This window comes from Solanum lycopersicum, chromosome 6 (assembly GCF_036512215.1).
Source record: "Solanum lycopersicum chromosome 6, SLM_r2.1".
Classification (NCBI taxonomy): Eukaryota; Viridiplantae; Streptophyta; class Magnoliopsida; order Solanales; family Solanaceae; genus Solanum; species Solanum lycopersicum.
This window is the reverse complement of record NC_090805.1, coordinates 50,777,393-50,793,341: the sequence shown is the minus strand read 5'-3', so window position 1 is coordinate 50,793,341 and position 15,949 is coordinate 50,777,393. Positions and strand designations below refer to the sequence as shown.

The 15,949-nt window shown below is 38.5% G+C and overlaps 2 protein-coding genes across 2 annotated transcripts; both read left to right on the top strand.

Annotated features, from left to right (window-relative positions):
* Nucleotides 1-8,232: 8,232 nt before the first annotated feature.
* LOC101268289 (26S proteasome regulatory subunit 6B homolog) lies at nucleotides 8,233-13,704 on the top strand. The gene is made up of 6 exons (XM_004242426.5): nucleotides 8,233-8,899; nucleotides 10,509-10,739; nucleotides 12,255-12,413; nucleotides 12,504-12,656; nucleotides 12,874-12,957; nucleotides 13,168-13,704. Exons 1-6 carry the CDS (start codon nucleotides 8,417-8,419, stop codon nucleotides 13,300-13,302), a joined length of 1,245 nt encoding a protein of 414 aa, XP_004242474.1. The 5' UTR covers nucleotides 8,233-8,416; the 3' UTR covers nucleotides 13,303-13,704.
* Nucleotides 13,705-14,582: 878 nt separating this feature from the next.
* On the top strand, nucleotides 14,583-15,440 carry LOC101268583 (uncharacterized). Its single transcript, XM_004242427.5, has one exon. The coding sequence runs from the start codon at nucleotides 14,652-14,654 to the stop codon at nucleotides 15,288-15,290; it is 639 nt and encodes a 212-aa protein (XP_004242475.1). The 5' UTR covers nucleotides 14,583-14,651; the 3' UTR covers nucleotides 15,291-15,440.
* The last annotated feature ends 509 nt before the right edge of the window (nucleotides 15,441-15,949 follow it).

The window sequence follows — 15,949 nt, the reverse complement described above, 5'->3', positions numbered from 1 at the left end:
ACAATAATGATCATCAAAATATGACCGGAAAAGTTGATGTATGGGTGTGTATAGGGCAGCGTTTTAGGCATTGTTTTGAGGTGTATAGGTTGTGTATTTATCATGTATTTTATGTGATGTTCATTTTGACGAAGTATAGTGAATTGAATGAACCATGAAATCTCCCTAAGAACTAATGTGAAATTTGATTGAAAAGTGCAGAAAAATCGTGGAATAAATTTCTAGAACTTAGAAATAGGCTTTAAAAGAATCTGGAAATTTTTGGATGTCAAAGAAATAAAAAAAAAAGTTTTGAGGCCTGCAGGGATCGAACCCAGGACCTCCCTGCAGCTGCCTTAAAAAAAAGAATAAAAAGGGAATGCTGGGGGCGTGGATCGAACCCACGACCCCCATTTGCGAAAAAGAAAAAAAAGAATAAAAAGGAAATGCTGGGGGCGGGGATCGAACCCACGACCCCCATTCGCGAAAAAAAGAAGAAAAAAAGAATAAAAAGGGAATGTTGGGGGCTGGGATCGAACCCACGACCCCCATTCGCGAAAAAGAAAAAAAAATAAAAAGGGAATGCTGGGGGCGGGGATCGAACCCACGACCCCCGTTCGCAAAAAAAAATAAAAAAGGGATACGAGGCGTGGGGATCGAACCCACGACCTCAGAGCTGAAGGGGGAGTAAAATATTAAGGGAATAAAGGTGAGGCTGTGGGGGTTCGAACCCACCACCTCACAGCCTCCATCCCCAGCGAAAATCACTGAAAAATAAGGGGGGCTGTGGGGGTTCGAACCCACAACCTCCCTATTCAAGCGAATTTTTTTTTAAAAAAATGAGATTTAAATTAAAATTCTAATTAAAGTGGAAAATTAATTCTTTCATGTAAATATTGAGATTTAAATTTGAATTCTAATTAACATAGAAAATTATTCTTTCATGTAAATGATTGAAATTTAATTTAGAATTCTAATTAAGATAAAAAAATTATTATGTCATGAAAATGTTGAGATTTAATTTAGAGTTCTAAAGTTATGAATATTAGAAATAAAATCAATGAAAAATATAAACGATATCCAACTAATTCAAGATTTGGGTTTCCGTGCCCAAACCTCCGTATTGATACATAAGTCATACGTGAGTAAAATATTCAATAATAATGCCATATACTTAGATCCAAAAATCAAGATATTGGTATATATACAAGATACATAAGTCTTGTAATACATAATCTTTGGAAAATAAGAAACACTTAACGAACTATAAATGAAGCCCCATGGCTTGTATGTATAGACACATAAGGTTAACATACGCTCAAAAATAAGTGAACCTAATATATACGTAATGAAATGAAATGAACATTTACATAATAAGAGGTGAGTGACTGTGAAAAATAAAGGTGCTAATAATGAAGAATGTGGTGACAATCATGATGTGAGGTTAATGTATATGATGAGAGCAATCTCAAATGAGCCCAAGTAGATGTTACCAATACGTACTCACCAATGAGAGTGTAAGATAATAAAGAGACCAGTCTCTATGAACACTCTAATGAAAATATTGAGTTTAAAACACTTAATACTAATGATGAGATGAGAAATCATCTATTGAGCTATGATGTCCTCATACTAGAAGCCAACTTCCATGATGTATGAGTTGAATGTAATGGAACTTTATACCGAGCATCGATAGGCTAGCTATGAGCGGTGATGCCTCCTTTCGGGAAAGGCAAAGGTTCACGTAACTCTCATGAGATGAGACTGTCCGGCTTGCCGGGTATGGGTTTCCATACATCTCCTAGTCTTTGAACCTATATTGCCGCTATAGGGATCTGGCGGGGTTAAATTCCCATATACACTAGCATATTATCGAATCGCTTTGACCGGTGATTCCACCTCTTTTAGGTGTGGGGGAGACACTGGATTTCATGATGCTCACATGATCTATGTCGGTTAAAGTTAAAGTTCCCAATGAATGAATGAGGCCAGCCTCAAATGAATCATATAAAGAAATGAATGATACCGAAGGTGTTAGGATAGGATAATCAAGAGGTGAGCTAGATTCAGGTAATGACATTAGGTTATTCCTGATCATTGCACGGCAAACCCGATGAAAGTCTTAAACTACATTCTAGGTATAGCTGGTGTTCGCACTGGTCTATGAATGAATTGAAATGAAATACGTATGAAGGAATGAAGCAGACTCTGTGTTTGCTAAAGAAGGCTCCCTAGTTGAGGTCCCATATGTTGAGCCCTCATTTTGGAAAGTCTTAAGGTTAAGTCTATGATAATAAGGTCTCATGGTATATGAATGAATAATATGAAAGAAACTATGTGTTATATGTTATGTGCTATATGAATATGTTATGTGTTGTGTGCCATACGATAATTATAATGATGCATGTCACTCTCATGGCATAACTTTTCCAATCTCAATTTAGCAAGTCCACTGACTTGACTTCCAAACATCATGTTGTTAGGAAAGAGCTATTCTTCCTCATGCATGTCCCTGGTGTGTGCTTGCATATACCCATACTTAGTAAAAGCGTGTACTAATTCCATACAAACATCTACTTTGAGGTGCAGGCACAGGTGGACGGTAGAGCTATATGTCACGACCCGCCCGATACCCAGGAAGATCGTGACCCGCCTAGTAGCCAGCAGCCTGTGCAAGGGGGAACAGACAACCCAAAACGGCCAGCAGGCAAAGGGGCAGGCGTCCAAGCAGGCAGCAGACAGAGGGTCAGGAGTTTCAGCCGTTACAGGCAGTTTCAGCAGTTACAGCCGTTTCATCAGTTACGGCCATTTCAACAGTTACAGCATGTGAAGGGTCGACAGATTCCAGCCTTGGAGGGGCTTGTGCAGGGCCTCTGGAACGTGGGGCAGACTAGGGTGCAGCTAGGAATCCCTTTTTGGAAGACATAGAAGCATGTCTTGTGGGCATGGACTTAGGGGCTTGTATATAGTGTAGCATTTATTTACTCTTAGTGTTTAGAGTAGTATAAATAGGTAGTCATTGTATTTGTAATACATCTATCAACCAACACTTGAATACATGTCTTTCTTCCAAAATTTGTCTTTGTCTTTCCTTCTATTTCTCTTAGCGATCCAAAATAGTGAGAAGGCTTACTTGAGTTTGCGAGATACGTGAAAGAATCGTGAGCAAACCGTCAAGTGCCGCACGGAGTATTGTCCGAATTTAAAAGTCCGTGACAATTGGTATCAAAGCAGGTTCATCGTAAGAGAATGACGAACGAAGGAGACGGTAGCGGCGTTAGCACCACCACCAACGTTCAGAAGAAGAACAAGAAAGGGAAGAAGCAGCAGACGGGTAATGAACCCAATCTGCCCGGACTTCTCCCAAGCGTTCCTCCACCAGGTGTTCCTACACCAAGCGAAGGGCAAACATCTCTCCCTCCCCAGATTGTCGATGGAAGTGACGTAGACACTGGCGAGGAGTCTGTGGACGTTACTGTCGGACCGGAGTGGATTGCAAGGGTCGAAATGGCGAGGCAAGCCGTTGAGATCATAGGCCAGCGCTTGAACAGAACAGACAGAAATCTCAAAACTCTTGAAGAGTACTCCCTTGAGGAAGTTGAGAGTGTCCAGAAAGAGTTGGAGGCACGCCAGCGAGCCGAGTACGAGACAAAGGAGGCCATTACTTCCTTAGAGTTCAGGCTTAGGGAAGCACTTGGCGCAGTTGAGTCGCTTAAGGCCGAAGTGGCAGCACTCAAGAATGATAGAGAGGTTGGTGGATCCTCATCACATGACCGGGAAAGGGAAGCCAGAGTTGAGGCAGCCACCAGTCTTCAAAGGCGTCCGTGACGCGCAAGCGGTGGATAATTTCCTTTGGCACTTGGAAAATTATTTCAATTGTATGCGGGTCCGTAGTGATGTCAACAAGATCAACACGGCTGTGTTGTATCTTTCAGAGTTGGCCATGCTGTGGTGGAAGCGTAAAGAGTTTGACATCGCAAAGAGGGCATGCGCGTTGAACACATGGGAGCAGTGCCGTGTGGAGTTCAAGAAGGCATTTCTCCCTAGCAACGTTGTCTATGAGGCAAAGCGCAAAATGCAGGAGTTGAGACAAAAGGGCAGCATACGCGCGTATGTGCGGGAGTTTACCACCCTTAAATTTCAGATTCCCGACCTCATGGACGACGACGCGTTGTTCTACTTCATGGATGGGCTGCAAAATTGGGCCAGAACGGAGTTGGAACGGCGGCAAGTCAGGACTATAGACGACGCCATCACGCAGGCTGAAGCCTTGACAGACTTCAAGCGAGAGAAGTCTCTTAGTGCCGAGGTGGACGACGAGGTAGGCAGTCATGATGATAGTGGGGATGACAGTGGCGAAGGCGAGGAGCAAACGCCACAACCCAAAAGGCGTGACACCTACGGGTCCAGCGGCAAGAAGCCCGGAGATCGTGGCAATACGGTAAGGGATTCCAAGGATGGTTGCTTCATATGCAAAGGGCCGTATGGTTACAAAAGATGACCTGAACTGAAAAGTCTTGGTGCTATACTCCGTGAGCGGAAGGAAGAGAAAGCCCAAGAGGAAGTCGGGGAGACTAAGAAGTTGGGCGTGGTAAGCCTATGCGGAGCTGCGATTGAACAACCATCAACGAGGCCAAGGCAAGTTGAGCCAAGGCAAGCGGAGCCGAAGCATGCTGAAAGGGGCTTGCAAAGTCTATGGCGTGGGCTCAAACGGTCGACATCACGATCAACGAGAAGGTTGCTCGTGCGTTGGTCGACACCGGTGCGGAGGTCAATGTTGTGACCAAGACGGCAGCAAAGAGGTTGGGGTTGCGATATACTTCAAGCAACGCCCAAATCAGAACTGTCAACGCATCACCGACTCCCATAGTTGGAGTAGCACACGGCGTGAACATCATGGTAGGCGATTGGCAAGGGAAAACTAAGTTCGTCGTCGCCCCCATCAATATGTTTGATGTTATTCTTGGGCAGAAATTCTTCCAGCAGTGCCATGCAGTAATCGATCCTCATCTCCAAAAATTGACAATCATGGAGAAAGGAAGGGAATATACAGTTCCCATGGTGAAGGCGCAGGCAACGAAGGGACAGGCTAGACTGACAGCCATGAAGCTCGAGAGGGTCGACGTGAGAAGAAGGTTAACACCAGCAGCAACCATTGTAAGTTCGAGAGAAGACAATGGTGCTGGAAAGACCATGCCACCGCGCAGTGAGAGGGTTCCGAGTAGGGACGCTGACGTGATGAAGAAGCCGCCGGAGCACTTGCCTCCGTTGAAAGAGGAAGTTCGGAAGATCGGGTCGAGAAAGGTTGGGATATCGATGAAGAGGGTGCTTGAAGGGATTGATCGAGTACGCGAGTTGATGGTCGCCCGGCAGAACTCAACGCCGATACGAACGCAATGCGACGCGGTCGTCGCATCATCAGGTGAAGGAGTTTGTCACGACCCGCCCGATACCCAGGAAGATCGTGACCCGTCTAGGCAGCCAGCAGCCTGTGCAAGGGGGGACAGACAACCCAAAACGGCCAGCAGGCAAAGGGGCAGGCGTCCAAGCAGGCAGCAGACAGAGGGTCAGAAGTTTCAGCCGTTACAGGCAGTTTCAGCAGTTACAGCCGTTTCAGCAGTTACAGCATGTGAAGGTTCGGCAGGTTCCAGCCTTGGAGGGGTTTGTGCAGGGCCTCTGGAACGTGGGGCAGACTAGGGTGCAGCTAGGAGTCCCTTTTTGGAAGACATAGAAGCATGTCTTGTGGGCATGGACATAGGGGCTTGTATATAGTGTAGCATTTATTTACTCTTAGTGTTTAGAGTAGTATAAATAGGTAGTCATTGTATTTGTAATACATCTATCAACCAACACTTGAATACAAGTCTTTCTTCCAAAATTTGTGTTTGTCTTTCCTTCTATTTCTCTTAGCGATCCAAAATAGTGAGAAGACTTACTTGAGTTTGCGAGATACGTGAAAGAATCGTGAGCAAACCGTCAAGTGCCGCACGGAGTATTGTCCGAATTGAAAAGTCCGTGACATATAGGTTCATTGTTGCAGCTATTCGGACGTCAGCATTCATCCGGAGTTTGGTAGGTCCTCATGCTTTCGAGGATGCTACTGTTTTACATTCTAGCGTAGTTTTAGAGTTGAGCTAGTGGAGCATGTTCCACTAGCGTTTCTTTCCCGTTTTGGTTCAGACTTTGTATTGGGGTTATTTTGACCGATATACAATTAATACTTAATGAATTATTTCTTTCAGTTGCTTATATCTTAATTGTTAGATGGTTGATGATGAACGATTACGAAATATAAAGAATGTTTAACAAGTATGATTAAAGAATAAAAAATTTCAAATTTTCCGCTAAAATTAACCTATGTAAGGTAAGAATGACGTAAGTAGGCTTGTTGGCGACCTCTGAGAGGTCAACGACGCCGGTCTCGTCTGGGGTCTAGATCCAAGCCGTGACAGCTTGGTTGGTTATGCTAAGCTTTTCATAGTTTACCAAAAATAAAAAATTTATATACACGAGTAGACATTATATTTTTGCCTTATTACTCTCATCAATTGTGTAAGATTATGATCATTAGTTGTTGTAGCTCTGGTAACTTTATTTCATCAATTATTCTACCTCTTTAGTGTTGTAACCTATGTAACATATAGGTCATTCACTTATCTAATTTTGCTACTCGTTATATCCTTATTCATTCTAAGGAATAATTATCATATATAAATAGTGATCTTTCTTTGTGTTGTAAATAACAAGATACATGTGAAAGAGTGTAAGAAGAGGTGAGAAGAGTTGTATTGTGTATATATTGAGTTAGTGAAGTGAACGAGAGAGTTGCGACAGAATAATGATTAAGTCTTCGACTATACTCACTATTCAAAAGAGAACAATTATATGTTGAAGGAAACATGTTGTTTTTTTTAGTTTTGAACTCTTCGACTAATTAGAAGTTGCTTGAGTTCTACGATGCTGCTGAATTATTGTATCTTGAAGGGACAAGTCAAGAGTATTACTGCTAGATCAATATAAATTATACCACAATGAACTTGGATATCCTTTAAGAGAAGGAGATATCTACGTGTCAATCTAAAAAAATTGTTTATTCATTTAATTTCAAATGTAATTTATTATATTTATGATATATTACACCAACATCATAAAAAGAGAGATACAATTGTTTGATTGTAGAGTTATTGTGAAATTTCCAATTGTTTCTTAAATAATTAGTGAGAAAATAAATAAAAATAAATAAACCAAGAATATGTCAAGAAAAAATTTACATTAGAAACAACAATGAGGTAAATATTTTCTTCTGTAACTTAGATATGTGACCTTTATTGAAAGTTAAAAAAGAATAGTTATTACTTTATCACAAAATTTGTTGATTCAATGTTTTTAAAAAATAAATTTATCGCTATAATTATAAAAAAAAATAATGCAATGAATGAAATTGATTCTTAAGAAATCTTGGATTTAGATATTATATATGGAAAAAGGGGAAACTTTCACATATAGTCACTTAAATATAGCCTAATTACTCTCTATAACTATAGTTTGATAATTACATTCCATAACTACATGTTATATGAAGGAGAGAGTCTCGAGAGAGGGGAGAAAGTGGGAGAAAGGTATTATATATGAATACCCGTTAGATAATTGTATATTATACATATATATTTGTATATATGGCAACGAGATCGTGAGAGGAAGGAGAGAGGCGAGCGAGACTGTGAGAGGAAGGAGAAAGGCGAGCGAGATTGGCAGAAGCAAGAGAGAGGCGAGCGAGAGAGGACAGAAGTTGGAGAAAGGTGAATTTTTTGTGTATATAATTGTATATTATACATATGCATTTGTATTGAAAGAGAGGAGAGAAACGAGAGAGGTGAATTATATATATATATATATATATATATATATGTATATATATATATATATATATATGTATATATATATATATATATATATATATGTGTATATATATATATATATATACACACACACATATATATACTAAATAATTGTATATTCATGTATTTGTATACTTTGAGAAAATTATACATATATAAACGTGATTAATTATATAAATTCACATTCAGACCACGTAATTAATGTATAATATTAATCGAGTAATTATTATAACGAAATATAACTATGATAAGTAATTTAACAAATTTAATTAACCGCATAATTTTTACAAAAAATAATACTTACCCTCAAATAGAGCCCGCAATATAAATTCAAATAATAGAGTTTTAATATAGTACAAACACACATGAGTATCATTTACCAAAAAACTCGACCCGAGTCATCCGACGATTAGAACCTGAGCTCCACACCCGATTCGTTCTCTGCTTCGTCGGGTTTATCAAGCTTTCTTCTTTTGCACTCCATTCTCACTTTCTCCTTTGTGTGTATCAACTGCCGTAACTTTTTTCCACTTCCAACAATGGCATCAGCCATGATTCTCGATCCAAAACCCTCGCCGGAGCTACCTGCAACTCGACCTGACTTATCGTCACACGACGTTCCTTCCGAAAACGGCGAAGACGACCTCTACGCTCGCCTGAAATCTCTACAACGGCAGCTGGAGTTCATCGAGATCCAAGAGGAATACGTGAAGGACGAACTGAAGAATCTCCGCCGTGAACATTTACGGGCGCAGGAAGAGGTAAAACGGATCCAATCGGTGCCGTTAGTAATTGGCCAGTTCATGGAGATGATTGACCAGAATAACGCCATAGTTGGTTCAACTACGGGATCTAATTACTACGTGAGGATACTCAGCACGATTAATCGGGAGCTACTTAAGCCTTCGGCTTCTGTGGCTTTACATCGTCACTCGAATGCTCTAGTTGATGTATTGCCTCCTGAGGCTGACTCGAGTATTTCGCTGCTAAGCCAATCAGAGAAGCCTGATGTTACCTACAACGTAAGTCTATTGTTTCTGAATTGTGTTAGTTATTGGTTGAATACACTGATTAGGGTTTATATGTTACTGCTTATTAGGTTTATAATATTTCTGTCTGCTATGTTTCTTATTTCTTAGGGTTTATTGGTTAATTTTGCCATTTGGTTTCCTTAAAATTGGTTCATTAGAGTTTGTAGTGTGAGCTAATGACTTGTGGAACTCTTGCATTCGGTTTTACTTTATAGTGATTATGAGTTGTAGATTCTGATTTTGCTATCAGCTAGTGTAGACTTCATTAGTTGAATGCAGGGTTTCCCATTACTTCTAAAGTTCATTGCCTTTATTAATTAATGAATTTTTAGAATTGATTTTTATGATAGGCTCACTAGGAGCTTGTACAACCTTAGTAGAATGAAGATTAATTAGTCAAGGTGTCATTACCAAGAACTTACGTAGATTAGGAAGCAAAGTGCTTGTATATAATCCTGATTATTCAGCGAGTAAATCAGAAGGTGAATGCTGCTTTCAAGTTTCAATATAATGTTAGAATGCCTCATTTCTTCTTATATGGTTATCCTAGATTTGTGAACACATTTTGTGACAGAATGACAATATTTTAATAATAATTTTAAAACCAAGAGAAGAAACTCCTTTTTAAAAGTCATATGAACATTTCAATAATAATTTTAAAACCAAGAGAAGAAACTCCTTTTCAAAAATCATATGAACTCATTGGGGAGATTATTTCTCTCTAATCAATCAATTCACTGGTTGCATACTCATACAATCACATTGCGCTATATATTCTTATTTAACCTCAGTTCCTACAGCCTCTCCGTGAAAAATAAGTACACCTGCAGCCATGACTTTCCCCTGGCCTTATTCAAAATCCTACTATTGGCTTCTAAAAGGCAGCTAAGTGGCAATTAGTACCTATACTCTAGTCCTTAGAGTAGTTGTTATGTGTGCAGTACTTCTATCAACCACATCAAGTGAGAAGGAAATTGGAAAATCTTGTTCACTGGTTGCAGAAGGAAGCATATGTTGCCTTAAAATTGTGGCTAGAAAAAGGGTGGTACAAGAAGCATGACATGATCTCAGAAGAATCAGAATAACAAAGTGTGGTTATTGGTGTCTTTGGATATCCGGTGCTCCATAAATGTCGTATCCTGGATGAATATGGATATTGTGGTTTACTTTTGGTATGCAGCCCTTGTTGTATTGTGGGGAAGTAGGAAATAGGTTTGCAAATGATTGAACTGATTTTGTAATTAACTGACGAATCACAATTTGGTGATCTGAATCCACTTATCTATTCATACAAGGAACATCGGTGTGGAGTGCACAACTTGTAGACTACTCTCCATTATTTTTCTTCAAAATCGTGAAACATTAGTGAGGTACTGGGTATTAGTAAAGAATGCATCTAATTCTATAATCAGAAGTCAGAACACTAATGAGGAAACGGCATTATGTTCTTATCCTAATATAAATGCCCGTTATATAAGCATGTATATGTGTCACATTACAGCTACAGGCAAGCAAGTGGAGATCTGATATATATAGGGCTGTTAATGTGCCTTCCTTCATATTCTTACTTTATCTTAATCTTGTTTTTTCCTCACACCAGGATATTGGAGGATGTGACATTCAAAAGCAGGAAATTCGTGAGGCTGTTGAGTTACCTTTGACTCATCATGAGTTGTACAAGCAGATTGGTATAGATCCTCCCCGTGGTGTCTTGCTTTATGGTCCACCAGGTACTGGGAAAACTATGCTTGCAAAGGCTGTTGCTCATCACACTACGGCCGCTTTCATAAGGGTGGTTGGCTCAGAATTCGTTCAGAAGTACTTGGGTGAGGTATGCATTGAAGTAATGGAATACCATGAGCATTTTTTGTTATGCAATAATGTGTTGTTACTACGTACTAATCACCTATTGTTGATGATTCAGACTATTTGCACTGAGTTGTTTGAAATACAATTTCTTTTTTTGATGTTTTCCTTTCTATTGTATAGAAAAATTTGGAAGATAAGAATTGGTGTATTATCTCAGTTTCTTTTATTTTTTTATGTCATCATTAGTAGCTATTGTTTGTGCAATAATAAGGTAATTATTAATTTATGAATATTACTTCTACCCCAAACTGTATGATATAATTCTATATGCTGTAATTAGCTTTTCTTTTTTATCGACATCAAAGATTAGGTTATTAATTTGTGTAAAAAAATAATTATAGATTACACTTTACCTTATTAAAAGAAAATTACTGATTTAGAAGCTAAAAAGCACCATTAGAAAATATACCCTCTCCCGCTACGTCGAATGTATTTGTTTAAATTTGCATTGCCATGGAAGTATAATTGAACGCTGAATTCTTTATCTTTGTTGGGTGAACATGTGGAGCCAATTGTTGGAAATTTGGTAGTTGTAAACGGAATGGAAACATTGCTTGAAGGTACCATGACAACTAAAATTAACACACTCTCACTGCTATCTGCATTCTCTTGTTTAGAGGCTGGAATTTTAGTCTACTATAGTTCCATAGGGTTTGACTCGAGACCTCTCGTGAATCATGATAAAGATTGCCCAATATCTCAAAACCTTTTCAATTTCTTTAATTTCATCGTTTCGCTTATTGCCTCTGTTTGTGTCTCACTATGTTAGGCTACTCCCACAATTCCAACTTGTCATCGTAATAAGACTTTGTAGCAAGGGGCAACTGAAAGTAGAAAAAAGATGGATAACCCTGAGTAATACCATGAATACTGCGTATATCATTGCATTCTTCTGCAGGAACTCCAAACTTTTATTCACACATTTGGCACCAAGCTGGATACTCTTTTAAACTCCTCTTGCATCTTATAGACATTGTCAAAGAAGAACCTACTAATATAGATCAGAAAAAGTATCTCCACAAAAAAGATATTTATCAGTAAAAATACAGAACACAGAATCTCCTATTTCCGTTGTGTTGACTGGTAAACATAATGTGCACGACCCATTCTTAAAATTAGAAAGCCATATAGGAGAACTACTCGTCAATTTTAGTAGTCAACTGAGAAGCCACTAAGCTTTTTTTTCTTTTTGAGAAGTTTAAGGCAGACCATCTTTCTGTGGCCAATCGAGTAGAGCATTTCAATCACGTCAACATGCAGCTTGGAATGTACATTTTGTTGCTGCATTCTCCACAACTCTTCTATCTAAGATGCAACTTCAGTTCAAATTGCAATTTTCTGAGCCAAATTTGTTTGTCTGGAGATATCTTTTATTTCTTAGTTAGGACTGGTCAAGATTGTCCAAAAATGATGACAAGACTGCATTTGTTTCTATTGCTCAAACTTTACTTTCACCACTTATTATCTGACTGTTCAGGGTCCGCGAATGGTTCGTGATGTGTTCCGTCTTGCCAAAGAAAATGCTCCTGCCATTATATTTATTGATGAGGTAGATGCAATTGCCACTGCGAGGTTTGATGCTCAAACTGGAGCTGATAGGGAGGTCCAGCGTATCTTGATGGAGTTGCTTAATCAAGTAGGCTTCTACAAATTCCTGAAGTAATCCCAGAAGAACTTACAGTTTTTGCATTGTTTATGAGGTTTTCTTTTGGTATGTTATCTTCAGATGGATGGATTTGACCAGACTGTGAATGTGAAAGTTATCATGGCAACTAACAGAGCTGATACTTTGGATCCTGCACTTCTGCGTCCTGGAAGGCTTGATCGGAAGATTGAATTTCCTTTGCCTGATAGGCGTCAAAAGAGGCTTGTTTTTCAGGTAGAATTTGAAAGATTTTGCGCTCAGGACCTTCTTCAACCCTATTTCTCGTTAGCTAACAAATAGAAATTAAGATTTGAAAAATATTAAAGGAAGTTATGATAGATTTGGCTTCTGGCTTCTAAATTGTGCTCTCACCCCTTATGTTATATTGTCCCGGTATTTCCATTTTTTTCGCAATGAACCTCAAATCTGAAAGTTGGATGATTTTGGCCAGGTCTGTACTGCTAAGATGAACTTAGGTGACGAGGTTGACTTGGAAGATTATGTTTCTCGCCCTGATAAAATTAGTGCTGCTGAGGTTTGTCTCTTTACACTTCATCTATTTTTCGACTGATAACAGGATGATTCACTACTGATTCAAAATGTTGTTGTCTAGTGTTAAGACTAAGTTGTTCTTAATTTTGCTGCCATCTATTTTGATCCTTCTATTTTTAAAATGTGAACGACCTTTATAATTGAAGTGCCAATTTGACCAACACGACTGTGATGCATGTTGCAATATCTGCAGATTGCAGCTATATGTCAGGAAGCAGGTATGCATGCAGTGCGAAAGAATCGATATGTCATACTCCCCAAGGACTTTGAAAAGGGTTACAGGACCAATGTGAAGAAGCCGGACACTGATTTCGAGTTCTATAAGTGATCTGTAAAAGTAGATGAGCAAATATTTTAGAGGTCGACCTTGTACACTACCTCTGCAGATTCTTTTTAATAAGTTTTTAATGGTACTGCTGGTTTGTCAAACATCAAATGGTTTGTACCATTCTAGGTTCCATTACTTGTTCGTTCAGAAAGTGCAGCATAAGCAGTCTTACTATCCATTTAAGCTGCTTAAGTATCTCATCGTGAGGGGTGTTTCTGTAGACTTTCGGTCATATTAGTGCCTCATTCTGCGGGATGGCTTATTTCCTCATATATTAGCTTTGATTTTCGACTTTCTGTTTCATTACTCTTTTCATTTACCGATGCCTATGTCTTGACTACATTCACCAGAAGGTGCAAGTAGCAATATTGAAATAAAATAAGTTGCGTCTGTTTTTCGATAGCTTGATTATGTTTTGCGTCGATTTACTGATGCACCGGTCCATACGTGCACCATAGAAGTTACAAAAGATGAGGTAGATCTAAAATGTCGAAAGGATGGGTTATAAATTAAAGTTTACACATTTGAAAAGTACATATACACTTTGTTTGGATTATTGTTACCTATTGTTTCATAATGTATTATGTGAAATTGTATTCTATTATACTGTACTTTATTATGATAGATACAATGTTTGGTTAGAGTGTATTGTTTGTTGTTGTTTAATAATATTTTAATTATTTGTAATTATAAATTTACTTAAATATCCTTAATTATTCTAGGTTAGGAGGTTTGACCAGATTTAAACAATTAAGGTAAAGAATAAAGTATCATTTTGAAATATTATTTAAAGATATAATTGAAAAAAGAAATCAAGCAAGAATGGGAACACAACAAATTGGTTGTTCCATAAAATAAGGGTTTTCATTATTAAATAACAACGAAATTTAATAATACCGTACAATATATTTTAAAATAACAATCAAAACAAATATAATAAGTATAGTAACGATATAGTACAATACGATGGATAAAATGACCCAAACATAGTGATAATCTTATGAATAACATAGTTTATAATTTAAAATAATGGTCAAATTAAAATGTCTTTGGTACCTCAAATAATAATAGTGTTTAAAACCTTAATCTAAAATCTAAGTCTTGTGGATTAGAATTGTACAACTTTTAAAATAGGGATAAAATTTAAATGGTGATCTAAGGAACGGTCGTTTGAGTAAATCAGCCACTGAAATAATGAACATGGGCCTTTCCATTATCCAGAACTAAACTTGGGTCCGAAAATTCGGCCCATGTAGTACTCCATATATATAGTAGATTTGTATCTATACAAAACCCCTCTTTGAAACCCTATTCTCCAGCCCCTCCTTCTCTTCCCTGGTTCTGTAGCCATGGATATTGACAATCTGAGGGCTGAGCAACCGCCGGCAACCTTACCGGCGAAACCCAACTTTCAACCTCTAAAGGCCCACGAAATCTCAGACGGCCATGTCCAGTTTCGCAAAGTTACTGTCCCACAGCATCGGTACACTCCACTGAAGAAAGTATGGATGGAAATCTACAATCCAATCTTCGAGCAGATGAAGATTGACATCCGAATGAATCTCAAGAAGCGTCGGGTTGAGCTGAAAACCCGAACCGATACTCCCGACATCAGCAACCTACAAAAGTGCGCTGATTTTGTTCATGCTTTCATGCTAGGGTTTGATGTCTGTGATGCTGTTGCTTTGCTCCGTTTGGATGAGTTATATGTGGATTCCTTCGAGATCAAGGATGTGAAGACACTAAGAGGTGAGCATTTGTCTAGGGCTATTGGTAGATTGTCTGGGAAAGGAGGAAAGACGAAATTTGCTATAGAGAATGCGACGAAGACTAGGATAGTAATTGCAGATAGCAAAATACATATATTGGGATCGTTTTTGAACATTAAGATTGCTAGAGATTCACTTTGTAGTCTCATTATGGGGTCTCCTGCTGGTAAGGTTTACTCCAAGCTCAGAGCTGTTACTGCTCGGGCCGAGATGCTTTAATTTTGATTTATAGGATGTTTTAATTATCAAATTTTGATTTTGTTTGAAATTATTGGTTCATATAAGTATTGTACTGATATGTATGTGACTTGGAGAATCCTGAGACTATACCAAGTTCTGTTTTTTCTCAATAGATGAATACTTTCAGTATGGGGTGATTATATGTATACGATACGAACCGTGTTAGTATTTGTTTTTTGTTATAGCAGTGTTATCTAATTATACATGCTTATCTTATATGATTATTTGCAATTCTTATGTGCTTTGTAAGATTATAAATATGATTATTGCAATAAGATTAGTTAGGTTACCAGTTCATATTTTCATTTTTATGTTAGTTAAGTTTCCAGTGCATGCGTACTCGTACTCCATTGTGGGATTACATTGTGTATGTTGTTCTATGTTCAAGTACACATAATATTCACACACTCTACCCTCCCCAGACCTTACTCGTGGGTTACTCCAGTTTTTTGTTGTTGTAGTAGTACACAGAGTTGAATGTTTTGATGACTTAGTTGTCCGAGTTGAAGTTTTTGATCTTATCTCGGAGCAGAGTAGAATAGTTTGAGGGCGATTCTTTGGCGGCTATAATTTTCAGAATTATGCGATGCTTTTTCAATTACTTATCACTGGTCCGTGTTTCTTCCCCACTGTACATG